The 15,275-nt window shown below is 43.8% G+C and overlaps 1 protein-coding gene and 1 pseudogene across 1 annotated transcript in view; both read left to right on the forward strand.

Moving 5' to 3' along the window:
• MLXIP (MLX interacting protein) overlaps nucleotides 1-5,969 on the forward strand; it is a 68,207-nt gene extending 62,238 nt beyond the window's left edge. Inside the window, exon 17 of the mRNA XM_069081694.1 lies at nucleotides 156-5,969. Coding sequence (XP_068937795.1) covers nucleotides 156-280 — 125 coding nt within the window. The 3' untranslated portion in view covers nucleotides 281-5,969. The remainder of the gene's footprint in view (nucleotides 1-155) is intronic.
• A 1,793-nt stretch (nucleotides 5,970-7,762) lies between these two features.
• The window catches only part of LOC138156331 (V-type proton ATPase 21 kDa proteolipid subunit c'' pseudogene), a 17,288-nt pseudogene continuing 9,775 nt past the window's right edge, over nucleotides 7,763-15,275 (forward strand).

Genomic DNA, 15,275 nt, shown 5'->3' on the forward strand with positions numbered 1-15,275 from the left:
AGGGGTTCCATGTCCCCTGACCCCTACCTGGGCGGGAAGGGTTTCCAGGATAGGTACAGGTAAAGGAAGAAGTGGGGGGGGAGAAAAGGTGAGTGTTGTGTCACTAAGCTAGCTAATTCCCTGCCTCCTTCTTGTGGTCCCCTCTTCTTTCCTAGTGGTTTTGCTCACCCTCCGCCAGCTGAGCACGACAACCTCCATCCTCACCGACCCATCTCGGTTACCAGAGCAAGCATCTGAGGCCGTCACCAGAATCGGCAAGAGGACAGGGGAGTCCCAGTAGCCTTGAGCACATGGCCTCCACCATTAGCTCAGGGATCCCTGCCTGTGTCGAGGGTACCTGGCTTGAGAGCCAGGGTCCTTGGCTTCTCCCAAAGCCCAAGCTTCATCGCATCCCTTAGGACTTCCCTCTGATAAAGAGGTGCAGTTTCAGCAGAAATAACCCAGTTCAGGTGGTAGGTGCTGGTCCTGCCAACAGCAATGGCCCATCTGCTGAAACACTGCATGATTGGGCTTCTCTGTGCTTAGTGACCTCAAACATCAGCCTCCCTGGGATTCAGACAGTGAGAGCTGGTTCAGAAAAAGGGAAATGTCTGTTCTTGATCAAACTTGGCCTTGCTGCTGACCCTGCTTCACTCCAGACCAGCTTCCCTGGGCAGCAGTTGACTCCTGCAGGAGCTGAGGAGTGGAATGGTTTCAGGACAAAGGGAGGCATGTTCCGTCCTCGGTTGGGTAGAGTCTTCAGGCACCTGCCCCCATTCCCAGACTTGGGGCTTGGTTTTTCTCTCTTCTATATGGTGGTAAGGAAGGCTTCTCTTCTCTGACTCCACCTCTCCTGATGTAGCATTTGGACGATGTCTGCCTGCCTGCAACATCGAGGTAGCGACTTTGACACGCATCTGTAGCTTGTAAATACACTTAAACTTCTGTGCAGGTGGATGCTGCTGCAGGACACCTGTTTTAACTGCATGGCATAGGCTGCTGGCAGGGAGTGGGGGGAGGGAGGGAGTGCCTTCTTAGAGAACGCGCAGTCTGTCTCAAAGAACCGAGGCCTTGTTGGGGACGTGTGTGTACAAGATGTGAAAAGCTGCTGCACCAGTCTGGAAAATGGTGAGAGAGGCAGCATGCCATATGCGACTTAAACGCATCATGGCTGTGAGAATAAGATTCTGGGGCTCCAGACCCAGGGCCCTCAGCCCTCACCTGGCAGCGAGATCTGCTGCTTCCCTCCCTTGGCTTCAGAGCTGTGCTTACTAAAGGGACTGAGAGCATTTTATGAGTTGGTTTCCATAAGCTGCCACTCCTCTAAAGTACAGCATTTGAAAAGCCAGGTTATGGATTATTGTGGTCATCTTCATTCTCAGCCTAGCCTGTCCAGAACTCATCTTCTGAAAGCTCTAAATCCTAATTTTCGGACCAAAGAAATTCCTGTGAGCAAAGTGAGGAACGGGAACCTGTCTAGTCTACTATTTAGGTGATTGACGTTGTGGGCACTAGAAATTCTTATACTGGATAGTTCTTTGGAGACATCTCTTGGTCTCATGGCTCGGGAGCTAATTCTGAGAACCTGATCCGAGTGGAGGGGAGAACCTAGGAAAGGAAGGTCAGAGGGACTTTCCTTATCCATTAATAATGAGCTATTTCAGTTATTTCACATGTATATTCAGGCCTGTAGGAGTTGGCCCATTTGTAAGTGAATCAGCCCAGGTTGGTGAATTGGATCTTCTTCAGTACTGAGAAAAGCCCTCTGAAGGCTGAAAAGCTTGGAAATGCATCGGGTGCAGAAGCTTGCTTCCTAGTTGGTCCGCCCTCCATCTAGACAGCTTCCACATGGCAGCTGTAGGTTTGGAAGGGCCTCTATCAGTGTCACAGAGCTTTACTCCACAGGTGAAACCCACTGCCTTTCTTGATTTGGCTCCAACTGCTCCCTGCTCCCTACTCCCTACTCGAAAAGTGGAAATAAAAATGAATTTCACAGCCCCCGAGAAAGTGCCCCATTGTTCCCCTTTTAAAAAATATGCCAGAACCACTGGACTGTAATTCTGTCAGGAAGGTAAGAGGGAAGGGGCTGCTTCTTCTCCATCCTCATTAGGCAGAGCTGTCCTTACGTGGCTCTGCTGAGCCAAGCCAATCTCCCAACAAGTCTTGGGTGATCCAAGGCCATGAGCGTCAGCCTCTTCTCATCCACATTTTCATTGGAGTAGAAGTAGAACTGAGTGAATTTTACTTCCACTATTTTGGGGCCTGGTTAGTCTGTTCTTTCCCCAATAATTGGGCATCTCACTCGAGTCCTAGGAACAATCCCATTTTGGGCTTGCTGTCTGATTAAGATACCTGTAGAATGGGTCGCAATACCAGCATGAGCTCCTTAGGGAGTTACCCCCCTTCACTCTGGAATCTAGGAGCATGGAGGGAAGCAGATGGAGGTAACCGCAAGGGAGAGAAGGAGATGGGACTTTCCTGAAAGGGGGCTTCTGTTCCCAGAGGAGCTGAGGCCTAACATGCTGAAAGAAGCCTTGCCCTCAGACCAGAGTGGGAGAAGAGAGGTCTTCCTCCTCTGAGAACTTGAATTCAAATCAGCAGTAGATCATAAAGGAATTTGGCCACCCACGTTCCAGATTTTGTGCCCTTGGAGAGTTGCTCCTTGAAGTTTTCATAGGTCACCGACCCCTGTGCTTCATTCTCTGCCTAGCCAGAATGAAAAGGAACACTCCTTGGGCATTGGGACAACAGAAAACAAGAGGTGAAGAGGACTCTGGCCCAGAGCCCTCCAGGAGGAGGGGGACAAACAGACCTTCAGCTTTCTCAGAATGTGAAATTGGCATCTTGCTTTCCTGACCTGCCCTCCCTCCTGCTAAATCAGTGTTTGTGGAATATTTAATGCAGTAAGTAGGTTAGGTTAGACTTCATGAAGTATCTGTAGATATGAATACCGACAAATTGTGTGATGAGGTGCATGATTTCATTGTTTACCCACTTCCTTAAATTCATTTATCCTGGTGCTCAAGACTTGACTGTGGTGATTGGGAAGCAGAGTTCTCCCTGGGCCTTCACAGGGCCTAGGCCCAGAGGTTTCTCTCTTTGAATATCACCGCTGCTCTCACCAATTTGCTGGGCCAGGAAGGCTTGGGAAGTTCTAGAGTTTTGATCTGCTTCAGAGTGAGGTTGTGGGGGTTAGCCAGCTGCCCAGGAAAATGGACAGAAAGCAGCTCTGCCCTCTCTGGGATCTGTTTACACTCACTTTGCCCCTTATTTCCCCTCTTCCTAAAGAAACAGCCGAGTCTTTTGAAGGGAAAAAATCAGCTCAGAATCCCCCCTCCCCCACCACACAAATCTCAGAAAGTGCTTTTCTAACACTCTCTTTGATCAGCATTATCAGTTCGTGTTTCATGTTGAGCATCGGAAGTGTAAAGATGCCGCTGAAGCAGGCGCCCATGGGGTTTTCTGAGCTTTCTGACTTGTGCACGCCCTCCCACTCCCCTCTCCCAACACAGCCCCCTCCCACGTCCCTTTGATTGCCTTCACCATGCTGCAGGGTGGTGGCGGCTGAGTTCCTGTTTTCCACAGTGCGAGTAAATGTTCATGAGATTTCCCTGGTAGCCGGTGGGTAGAGAGGAGTGTAAGAAAAGAAGGAAGGCTTGAGAAGAAAAGTGCCCAAGGGTGTCTGATAAGCTGGGATGGAGGGGCTTGTCAGACCTGTCTGGGAGGGCTCTGCTTAGCAACTCCCACCGCCTCACTACTCTAGTACTCGAGACCACGTCGGTTTTCCTTCTGAGACGGTGGTGGAGCTGTTTCTGGATATCTTTTGGAGTAGTCTCCATAATCCAGGGCTGCAGCAAGACGTCTCCTACCAGCTGACATGGAAAAGAAGTACTGGCTGCTTTCCCCAGATGCCCCAAACTTGTATATGGGCTCCAGAAAGGTACTGGCCCAAGTGTTGTCATGAAACCTTCCCCTGATGTTTTCACTGCAAGTCTCCAACTCAGGAAAGTTGGTGGCCTCCCTACTTACAGATGATGCCCCTGGGTGAGTAGGGACCTTAAGGGGGCTGTGGTAACCATGGTAACGGAAGGCATCCAGCTCTCCTAAGCTTAGCTTGGGTGGTGACGGCTCCCAGGCCTTTCCTACCTCCTTCCCTGGGGGGGCAGGGCTGAAACCAGGTGGAAATACTAACAAATGAACACACTGTAAGGATTCCAGACTTCTCTTGGGTGTTACCCTGATAAAGCCCAGCTCTGTCTAGAAAGCAAAAAAAGACAGATTGAGTTTGCACTGATGTTTGTAGACCTGCTCCCTTGTCAGCCAAGTACTTTTCTGGGTCTAGAGTTGTGACACTGACTATTCCTGGGCTTTGTGGTCTCCATTCTTTCATCTCTTTTGCCACCAAGACAAGCGGATTAAAAAACACCAGTGTGAATGTATGCCCACTGGCAGAACCGAGTGATGCTGATTACCTACCTCTCCTTGGAGGCCTGGGGCATTTCCTTTGTGCCTGCTGTTTTCAGTTAGGGAGAGCTCTTTCGCCCCAGGGGCCCTCCAGCAAGGCTGTAGCAGTAGAAGTCTATGTAATAATCCAGTACCTTAGAAGAACATGTATAAACATGTTCCAGCGCACTTGCCTCTATGATCTCATTTCATCTTCATAGTAGCCCTGTAAGAAAGACACAGCAAGTATTAGCCCCATTTTACAGAAGAGGAAATGGAAACCTTGGGGACATGGCCTGATTTTGGAAAGTGAAGGGTCTTCACTGTGGTGTTGGTTCATAATTCCAGTTAGTCAGGGAGGGTTTTTACCTTATCCAAAAGGATGGAGGAGGAAATCTGACTGTACTTGAGGTATTGAATAAGCCAGGTGGCCCATGGGAATTCTGTTAAGGTCCTGGCCGAGAACTCCCAAAGTTCATGGAACCAGGCCTCTTGAATGCTGGCCAGTGGTGGGGGGAGGATTAGAGGAGAGGGTAGACTCAGACTGTGGAGGGGCCTGCCTCCCTTACTCTTACCAAATGGAACTTTTGCTGGTGCTTATGAAAATCAACTTGGGGGGAAAAAAGGGAAAATTTTGTCTTGTGTCAGTTTTCTTTTTTGTTTTTGTGTAATTTACCTAAATGGGATTTTATTTTTGTGTGACTCGCCTCTCTTTGTGGTCACCAAACAAAATTCAGTTCCTTCCCTTATTCTAACTTTCTCCTGGATTAGTGAGCATGAATACCAGAGATGAGAAATTTGGAAATATTTTTCTGTTGTTTTTTTTTTTAATAGAGATTAGGATGTCTCTGGAAGAAAGGAATTTAAGGGGTTTAGGAGAAGCTGGAGTTTTAAATATTTCAAGATTATAGCTCTAGTGCTGAAAAAGACCTCAGAGGCCTTCTAGTCCAGCCTCATTTTACATTTGAGGAAACTGAGGCCCAGGGATATTAAGTGACTTGCCCAGAGTCACACATTAAGTGCCAGACCCGAAATCTGAACTTGGGTCATCTATACCAATAGTTTTCATTCAGCTGATAAACTAGGATGAACACACAGCTCTCAGCAGTGAGATACTTTCCTGGCCTGGGGTGATGATTCCAGAGCCTCGCCCATCAGGCTCCCAGAACCCCCCCATATTGGTGATGATTTTTTACATTTCTGAATTGTTCTTCAGACAAAAGGAAAACTAAATTCAGTGGCTTTTACTGTAGCACCGCAGTGTGATATACTGTCACTTTTCTGGTTTTAGTTTGTTGTGTAAATGGTTTTATTGTGAGTTTTGCTCATTATTTGCTTCAAGGTTTGTTTTTTAAGCAAATTTGTTTTGGGATAGAACCTCAAGAAATAGAAATCTTTACGTCTCTTTGTCTATGTGGAAGGCAGTCCTGCTGCACCATACATCCATTGTCCTGCTATCCAAAAGCACATTTCCACCAGCTGTATTCAACACTACAATGCATTTTTTTTTATATGCAGCCAAAACAATAAAAACTTATTTTTTGGAAGAGCCTGTGCTATGGGGTGTCTTTTAAATTCGACCTGGATAATAGGCATGCTAGAAGGAATGAGAAAAACACTCCTTCAGTAATAGATTGGGGGAGGGAAGAATAAAGATGTCTAGTTACTGTGAGAGGCAGCCAACCAGCTTGTGAAGAAGTCCTCTGAACTCCACTGAAAGGCCTGGCCAAGGACCCCTACCAACATGCTGCCCCCCCTCCAGGCATTGATGATAACAATGAAGTTGGCATTGATGTGGCACCTTGAGGTTTGCAAAAGACTACATTATCTCCTTCAGGCCTCACAAGAGTCAGTTGAAATATGTTGTACCAATAAGAAAAATGAGAGAGTCAGTGGCTTGTCCAGGGTCATAGAGCTAGGAATCTCAGGCAGGATTTAAACTGAGGTCCTGACCCCAGTCTGGTGCCATATCCACTATACCGTCTTGCCACCACCAAGGAGTCTTCATGCCAGGAAAGACAGAAGGGGTGTCCTGGTGCCAGGGTCAAGAGCCCAGGCTCCCACCCTTGACCCCAGGCTTGAGCCCTCTTCACTTTGTTCCTCTGTCAAGAAGCAGTACTTTGGGAAGTTGACCTTGTAAAGTGACTCCTGGGCCACTCCATGAGCTGCCCTTGACGACTTCTTATGTGATACCAGAGGGGGACCTGAAATGACTGGAAAGGCCGCCCTTGCAGACCCCTGGAATTTAGAGCAATTTTGGTTAATGTTTGTTTTAAGTAGAGGTGGCTTTTTTCATTGTCAGGGCCCTTGGTGTTTGGAGAGGCTGCCTCAAAGCAGAGAGGCTCAGTTCCCAGAAATAACCACCTGAAGCTTTCATCCCACATGATGCTGAGATGATCCCCAGCAGCAGTAGGCCCCTTCTGGGGCCACCCCAGTCCTGTGACCAGAGAGCTCGCTCCTGTCAGATCCAGATCTGTTGACTAAAAATGCTAGATTGACATAGGCCCTTGTCTAATCAAACCGACTCATCTTATTCAAGGGAAAATGTATTTATCTTAAGGGAAAAAAGTATTCACTCATTACACAAAGTATAATTTTAACTTTTAGCACCAGAGAGCAAGATGAATCCTGGATTCCTTGGGTACTCCTTCCTGCTCTTGGATTCATTTTGTTAATGAACCAAATTTGGGGGTCATTTGGAAGGACACTAGAGAGTTTGGATAAGTTTGGGGAGAGAAAGTAAGCTGGGGTGGGGGGGGGCAGAGGAGGAATTTAAAATAATGTGGCCTAGGGGCGGCCAGGTGGCTCAGAGAGTAAGAGCACCGGCTCCAGTGTCAGGATGACCTGGGGATCAAATCCGGCCTCAGACACTTAGCACCCACCCAGAAACACCTGGCTGTGTAACCTTGAGCAAGTTACTTAACCCCGATTGCTTAAAAAAAGAAATAATGTGGCCTTCAGAGAGAGGGACAAGGAGGGATAGAATGAACCAAGGCTGATAAACGAGCAGAAAGACTATAGAAACAGAAGTCTTTCTGAACAAAGTTTCTAAAACGGAAAGAAGCAATTAGTTATTCTGTAAGTAGGGCACCCCTGCAGTGAAGGCCATATCCTATTTACCTTTAAATCAAGGTATGCATAGAATTCTGCTCTGAGCAGGCACTCAAAACACCAATGGATTGTGATTGCAACAATGAATCAAATCAAGAAGCATTAAAGGTTTATAATGTACCTACAAATTTGAGCAGAAAGTTCCTGCCTTCAAGGAGCTTACATTCTAATGAGAAGGCATCACATAAAAGGAAGATGGGGGAGGGGGAGAGGGTACCAGGATGAGGGCATGGTGGAGATGGTCTGGAAAATGACCAGTATAGCCCAGAGAGGAAAGAAGACACCCAACCTCAGCACTGCCCTAAAGTGGAGGGGCTGGGGAGAACTGACCAACCAAAGGAAGGGGCTGCAGCAGATGGAGGAGACCAAAGAGTGAGTAAATTTCTAGTGGTGAATGAATGCAAACACATTTACTAAGTATTTTCTATGTGGTAGACTCTGCTTGGACACAAATAACAAGAGCAAGACAGTTCTCTCAAAGAACTTAAAATCCAATAGTGAAAGACAACATGTAAAGGGAAGTTGGGTTCAAAAGAATGAAGGGGAGGGGTAATGCTTGGGGTAACATGACTCAGAAATGTCAGAGCAGTGACCTAGTGGGCCTGGGGTCAGGCAGGACAAGGGGCCGCCAATCATAGGCCAGGATCTCTGGGGTGGGAGTCTTGAGTTCCACCGGGAAGACCAAGAGGTGGCTGGAATATGGGCATCAGGACCAAGAGAGGACAACATGGTAGCCTTTGGATTGGACGAGATAAAGTGAATGCAGATAGAAGTCCATCTCTATCTGCTTATCCCATGGGACTCTTGGCCATTTGCTCCTAGAAGTCAATCAATAAACATTTATGAGGTACTTAGTGCCAGGCACTGTACTAATCCCTTGGGATACAAAAGAGGCAAAAAAAAAAAAAACCAGTCCCTGCCCTCAAGAAGCTTACAGTCTTGTGGGGGAGACAACATGGAAATATGTTTGAAGCAAATTTTATAAATAGGAAATAACAGGGAATTAAGAGGAGTTAGGAACAGCTTCCTGTAGGAGGTGGAATTTCATTGGGGACTTAAAGGAAATCAGGGAGGTCATTAGTTGGAGAAGGATGGGCTTTTGCCGGAGGGTTCACGAGTGAGCTTGGGGTACATATATCTCATTATGAAGTAATGAAGGTACCAAGGAAGCTCTCAGCCTTCACACCCATCAGCCCTTGCCCTTCACTTGTAACCAGCCCCTATTTTCATATCAGATATTTCCCTGTTGACATGTCTTCTCACGTTCTTTGAAATTCTTCATTTGTCCTATGTTGTTATAATGTGAGGAGAAAGTGTGGGAGACTTTTGGCACATAACTAATTTAAGAGAAACTTTTGGGGGCAGCTAGGTGGCACAGCGAATACAGCACCAGCCCTGGAGTCAGGAGGACCTGAGTTCAAATTTGGCCTCAGACACAACACAAAACTAGCTCTGTGACCTTGGGCAAGTCACTTAACTCCAGTTGCCCTACCTTCCCCTCTCCAAAAAGCAGGAAAAAAAAAGAGAAACCATGGAAAAGAGTCATACAGGATGGGCTCACATGGATGGGTTGTTGTCTGCAGAGTTAATCGGTTAGGGTTAGAGGAAACACCTGAAGTCGTATCACAGAGCCATGTAAGAGCAGCCTGGTCACACCTACCCTGAGCCCTCTCTGTCCTAATCATTTTCAATTTTTTGGACATGTGTTTTATGTCTCAGAATCATTGGTTTTGAATAAATGTTTGTTAAATGAATGGCTAATTCTCCAAGGTTTGATCATAAGCCTTCTTCTCTACATTCTAAGTCACCTTATTAACTCTCATGGATTTAACCACCGTCTTTGTACTAATGATTCCTACACACACACATACACACACACACCCATCTGGATGGATAGATAGATACACATGCACATATACATATCTCTTAATGAATGTTAAATGGAAATAAGGCTTCTATGACCTTTTCATTCATGGTAGATTTTTTTTAAATGGGTAACACCTTCATAAAGTCCATACTTTGTTTTAAAATTAACTCAAACTGACGTAAGTCAGGATGTACATGTAAAAGAAATGATTTTTTTTTTAAGTATCAGGTATGGGCAGCTAGGTGGTACAGTGAATAGAGCACCGGCCCTGGAGGCAGGAGGATCTGAGTTCAAATCTAACCTCAGAAACTTAACACTAGCCATGTGACCTTGGGCAAGTCACTTAATCCCAATTGCCCTGCCTTCTCCCCTCTAAAAAGCAAAAAAAAAAAAAAAATTAAAAAACAAAAGCTACCTTTGACTATCTATTTGAGAAAGACTCTTAATCCTATAAATCTAAATCAGTTATTTATATATCTTGGGAATGAGACTTTTAGCAGGGAAACTTATGGCAAAGATTTTTCCCCTTGTTATCTAATTCCCTTCTAATTTTTACTACATTAAATTTATTTACATAAAATATTTTTAATTTTAAATAGTCAAAATTGCCCATTTTATCTTGTGTGATACTCCCTATTTATTTAGTCATGAACTCCTTTGCTTCCAAAAAATCCAAAAGATAATATCTTCCTTTCTCCTCTAATTTGTTTATGATATGGCTTTTCTATCTAGATCCTGTATCCATTTGGAACGTAATCTTTGTGTATGGTGTGAAGGGTTGATCTAAACCTAATTTCTGCCAGACTACTATCCAATTTTCCCAGCATTTTTTTTCAGATATTGACTCTTTCCCTCAGTAACTGGAATCATTGGGTTCATCAAATACTGTACTACTGTGTTTGTCTGCTTCTGTGTGTATTGTAGTTAATCTGTTCCACCAATCGACCTCCTTTTTTTTTTTAAACCAGCATTAAATCATCTTAACAATCGCTGCTTTTATAGTGCACTTTGAGATCTGGTACTGATAAAAAAAAAACAACAACAACAATTAAGTTTAACAAGCATTTATTAAAACTCCTGCCCATTTTGTGTAAGATGATAAGAGATAGGTTCAAGGATTAAATTATGGTCCCTGCCTTCCATCAGTTTATGCTCTATTTGGGTGCTACTGTTGAAGATTCTTGAGTAGAATGATCAGACCTGTTCTTTAGGAATATTGCTTCAGCGGCTGTGTAAGATGCTTATAAAATAAAAATAACCCTTTCTCTCACATAAGTGAATGGTACTTTAAATATTCGTTACATTTATTGGGTAGTTTTGCTTAAGTTTTGAATTTAACCTTAACCAAAAAATAAAAGGTTTCTTTGTAGGTAACCAAATTAAAATGCTTTTTATTTCTATTTAGCCCTTAACTTCCTCTCCCCTCCTCTTCCTCTCCCAGCCCCCCACCAATGGCCCTTGGTCATCATAGTGTAGGGTCTCGACTCTAGGAACTTGTACTAAATGCATACTTGATCCCCGCATAAGCTATGGAAGTTTAAAACTCCCAAAACCAATCCTAAATCCATAGATATAGTTCATTTGGTTGCTGTCTGCCTTTGGGGCAAGCTAAATTCATCAAAAAAAAAAAGATACCCCCCATTGAGAATCCGTTTAACCATTTGCCCAAATTATTCAAGGACACACATCTATCCTCACACCTTTGTTCCGTTTCAGACCTCCTGGAAGCCTTTCTTGGGCATCATGTAAATCAAATCACAAAGGAAAACAGAAAATCCTCTGAGAGGTTCTGAACCGAAGAGTTTCAGCTACATGGGTTTGGATTTGTTGCTCTCCCCAAATAAACACATGTGATCGTCTTAATGTAAGGTGACTGGCTCTTTTGGGAATGAGTGGATAAACTCTCGCAGGCTGATGGAGAGGACGCTATGGCAGGAGCACTGGGGATTCTGGGGGCCCTAGAGAATTCCAAAGGAGAGAAGGACATGAGGAGAAAAAGACATGAGAATAGTCTCAGGAAGCCAAGAGGGTCCAGGATCTTAATAAGAAACGAGGTAGCTTTTTGTGCTATGTGGCATGGAGACATATAGGGCTGAAAGCAGATATTCCTTGATGTGGTTTGGGATGAGAAGCCACATTTCTTTTTTGGTCTCAATTCTACCACGAATTGGTCACTATGTGACCTTGGGCAGAGTCACTTTTCTCCGATCTCTCTTAATCTGTTTCCTCATCTAGTTGAACTAGACATCTCTAAAGGACTGTCCAGCCCCAAATTGATCTATTTTAATAAACCTTTGAAGAAAATTTTTTAAACTCAAGGGAACAAAGTTTTGCAGGAATGGAAGAATTTGGAAGTTTAATTGGAAAAGAGAGCAAATGGGGATGAAGTCATGACCTCATTTGGGAGAGACAACTGGGTACAGGATATCTCCAATGATTGGACTTTCCCTTTAGATAGTCTTACTGTCCCATCTTTCCCCATCCCTCCTCCCTCAGTCCTGGAACCAGCTGGCCAAGGTTTCTATTGACTTGTAGACCCATTCCCAGTATATCTCCATTCAGAACAGACCACACACTTGTCAAAAGTCATAATTTATTAAATATACCCAGAGGGTTCTGCAAAGATTTTCATCACCATCCAATAAGTAAGAAGTATATAAAATACATGAATAAAAATACATCAAATAAAATAAATATCAATAAATTAAAAGGAATGTTTTATCCATGTTGTGAGACACACAGTAGGCCAGGGAATAGTGATTCTGTTGATAAAGGGAATTCCCAAATAAGGAACCCACACACATACATAGTAGGTACATATATGGAAATACAAGTTGGTTAATAATAATAATGGCTGTAATTTGTATAGCACTTTAAGGTGTGCAAAGAACTTTTTCCTCTATTATCTCTTTTGATCCTCTCAATAACCCTGGGGAGGTAGACATTATTATCATACCTATTTTACAAATGAGGAAATAGGTTTAGAGCAGTGAATGAATAAAAGCCCATAGTCACATAGTAAAAGTCAGAGAAGGGATTTGAATCTAGACCTTTCTGGGTTCCAAGTCCATTGCCTCTCTGCATTCAAATTCATTATCTTGGTGGCTTTATATAAATAAAGATTAATAACAATATAATAAAAATGACATTAAAAAACCCTAACTTATAAATCTAGTTCTCTGCTCCTTAGAAGGAAGCAGTCAGATAGTTCATTGTAACTTAATGAGGTCACCGTGCTGCTTTTCATATTTTCATAGAGGAAAATGTGATTTCATTGATAGACTTCCTACCAACTCCTGATCTTAGAGAGCTGTCTAGAACATTCAAAGCATTGTGTCCAGGGTCGATGAACAGTTAACATGTGTCAAAAGCAGGATTTGAAAGCTGGCCTTCCCTGGCTCCAAGTCTCCAACCACTACATTGCCACTGCGTCCAAGACTGTAAAACCTTTAAAGTCCTTTAGAATTGTGGATTATTTTTGTGATTCTTCATGCCTTGTTTGTCAGGCTGTCAAGTGATTTGTTGTGGCATTGAGAGTGCCTTGCAAAAATGGCCTCCCCCTCATCAGACCAGTGATGGCGGTGATTATAGAGATGAGTCATAAAAATGGAGAACGATTTTAAGGTTTTCAAAGCAAAAAGTTTCTTATCAAAGGGGTTCATAGGATCATTCACAGGAAGGGGAGCTGCGACTGTCCCAGACAAGCACACTTGAAAATTTTTTAGTTGAAGACTGAGATAAATGACATTGGTTATGAGTGTTTCGTGAAAGCTTGTAAAATTCTCTATCCTTTTCAGCTTTTGCAGAAACTTGCTGGTGTGAACCCTGATCGTTGAAAGATTTAGTTGAGGTTCATAGAGAGGAGAATCAGTTATATTCTCTAAGGAAATTTCCTCCTTGACCTAGGAGGTAAAAAAAAGAGGATCATGGTTAGTCAGCAAGCATTTCTTAAGTACCTACTATGTGCTAAGTTCTGTGTGCTAAACACAGTCCCTGCCTTCTAGGAGCTTACATCCTAACTTCATTCGTCATCATTATCATCAAAGGTATTTATCAAGCAATTATATAGTGATTTCACTGGTATAGAGAACTCCTGGATAAGGAATTTCCCTTGACCAAATGCCCAGTATATTTACCAAGTCATTTTGGGCAGCTTTGATTCATATGGCTCCTCCTATGTGTCTGCTAAATTCTCTTTACAATTGACATCTCATTTGATCCTCACAATACTACCTCTCTGAGGTAGGGATCCAGGTGCCATAGGGGATGGAACCCTGGGTCTGGAGTCAAGAAGACCTGAGTTCAAATCCAGCCTCAGATACTTAGCAACTATGTGACCCTGGGCAAGTCATTTTATGTCAGCTTGTTCAACTGTAAAATGGGGATAATAATAGCACCTTCTGTGCAGAGTGGTCTTGAGGATCAAATGAGATGATAGTATTTGTAAAAAGAACTTAGCAGAGGGCCTGGCGCATAGTAGGTGCTATATGAATCATAGTCTGCCCAAAATTACTTCTGTATATTCGTTATTTGGCTGAGGGAATTTCCTCATCCAGGAGTCCTCTATACCAGGGAAATCATGACATTAAATAGGAATATAGGGACAGTCCCTACCCCATATTTTGCATTGACTTCTCTGTGGAAATGTCATCCCTGGCCCCCATGTCTTTCTCTAGCATCTAGTCCCACAGTAGAATGTAAACTTCTTGAGAACAAGGACTAGTTTATTTTACCTTTGTATCCTCAGCACCTAGCTCAATTACTGACAAATAGTTGATCCTCAGGGGTAGCTAGGTGGCACAGTGGACAGAGAGAGCACTGTGTCTGGAGTCCGGAAGACTCATCTTTCTGAGTTCAAATCTGACTTCAGACACTTACTAGCTGTGTGACCCTGGGCAAGTCACTCAACCCTCGTGGCCTCAGTTTCCTCATCTGTAAAATGAACTGGAAAAGGAAATAGCAAAACTGCTCCAGTATCTTTGCCAAGAAAACCCCAAATGGGGTCAGGAAAAGTTGGAGGAAACTCAGCAACAACAAAAATTGATGCATAATAAATGTTGAATGAGTGAATGAAAGTCCTATCACACCACCTCCTGTCTTTGGCTCATCAACCCCAGTCATAGGATCATGATTTAGAGCTGGGTGACCCTCTTAGAGAGGTTAACCATTCCAGCTTCTTCATTTCAGAAAGGAGGAGACTGAGGCCCAGAGACTTGGCCAAAGTCACACAGGTTAAGTCAGCAGCAGAATCCAGATTTGAACTCAGGTCCCCTGACTCTAAATCCAAGGTTCTTTCCACAGGTCTATGCAGCCTCTCTTGGTCTGGGAAGAGTTAGCCTCCTCTGGTGAATGAAAGATATATGTACCGACAACAAGGTTTGAGAAAGGGAGTTTAAGAGACACTTACGTAGAACTCATAAGTCTCGTTAGCAGTAGACTGTATTTCAAGTATTATATTCGCCAAATCAGATTCATTGCTTGTTATAGGGCTTTCCTGAGAGGGAGCCCATCTTATCATGAAACAGAGAATCAACAGCGGAAAATGCCCAGCTCCTAAGGAGAGAATTGACACATCCAGATCAACATAGTCCAAGATCTAATCTCCAGTTCTGTCCCTGAGACCCCACCCCCACTCCTATCCCACCCCACCATGGGTTCCTTAATCAGTCAGTCAGTCAATGAGCTTCTGGTCTGTGCAGTGAGTGATACAAGACGAGGAAAGCTCTTTTTCTATTGTAAGATGTGCCTTCCTAAACCTCAATTTCCTCATCTGTGAAGTGGGGATAATATTACTATATTAGTATAACATCAAAATATTACTATGTTACTATAGTAGTATTGATTACTATGCTACTGTACTAGTATTAGATTACTA

This window comes from Petaurus breviceps, unplaced genomic scaffold (genome assembly GCF_028583685.1).
Source record: "Petaurus breviceps papuanus isolate PSGF00001 unplaced genomic scaffold, PetGlider_PUasm1.0 99, whole genome shotgun sequence".
NCBI classification, from domain to species: Eukaryota; Metazoa; Chordata; class Mammalia; order Diprotodontia; family Petauridae; genus Petaurus; species Petaurus breviceps.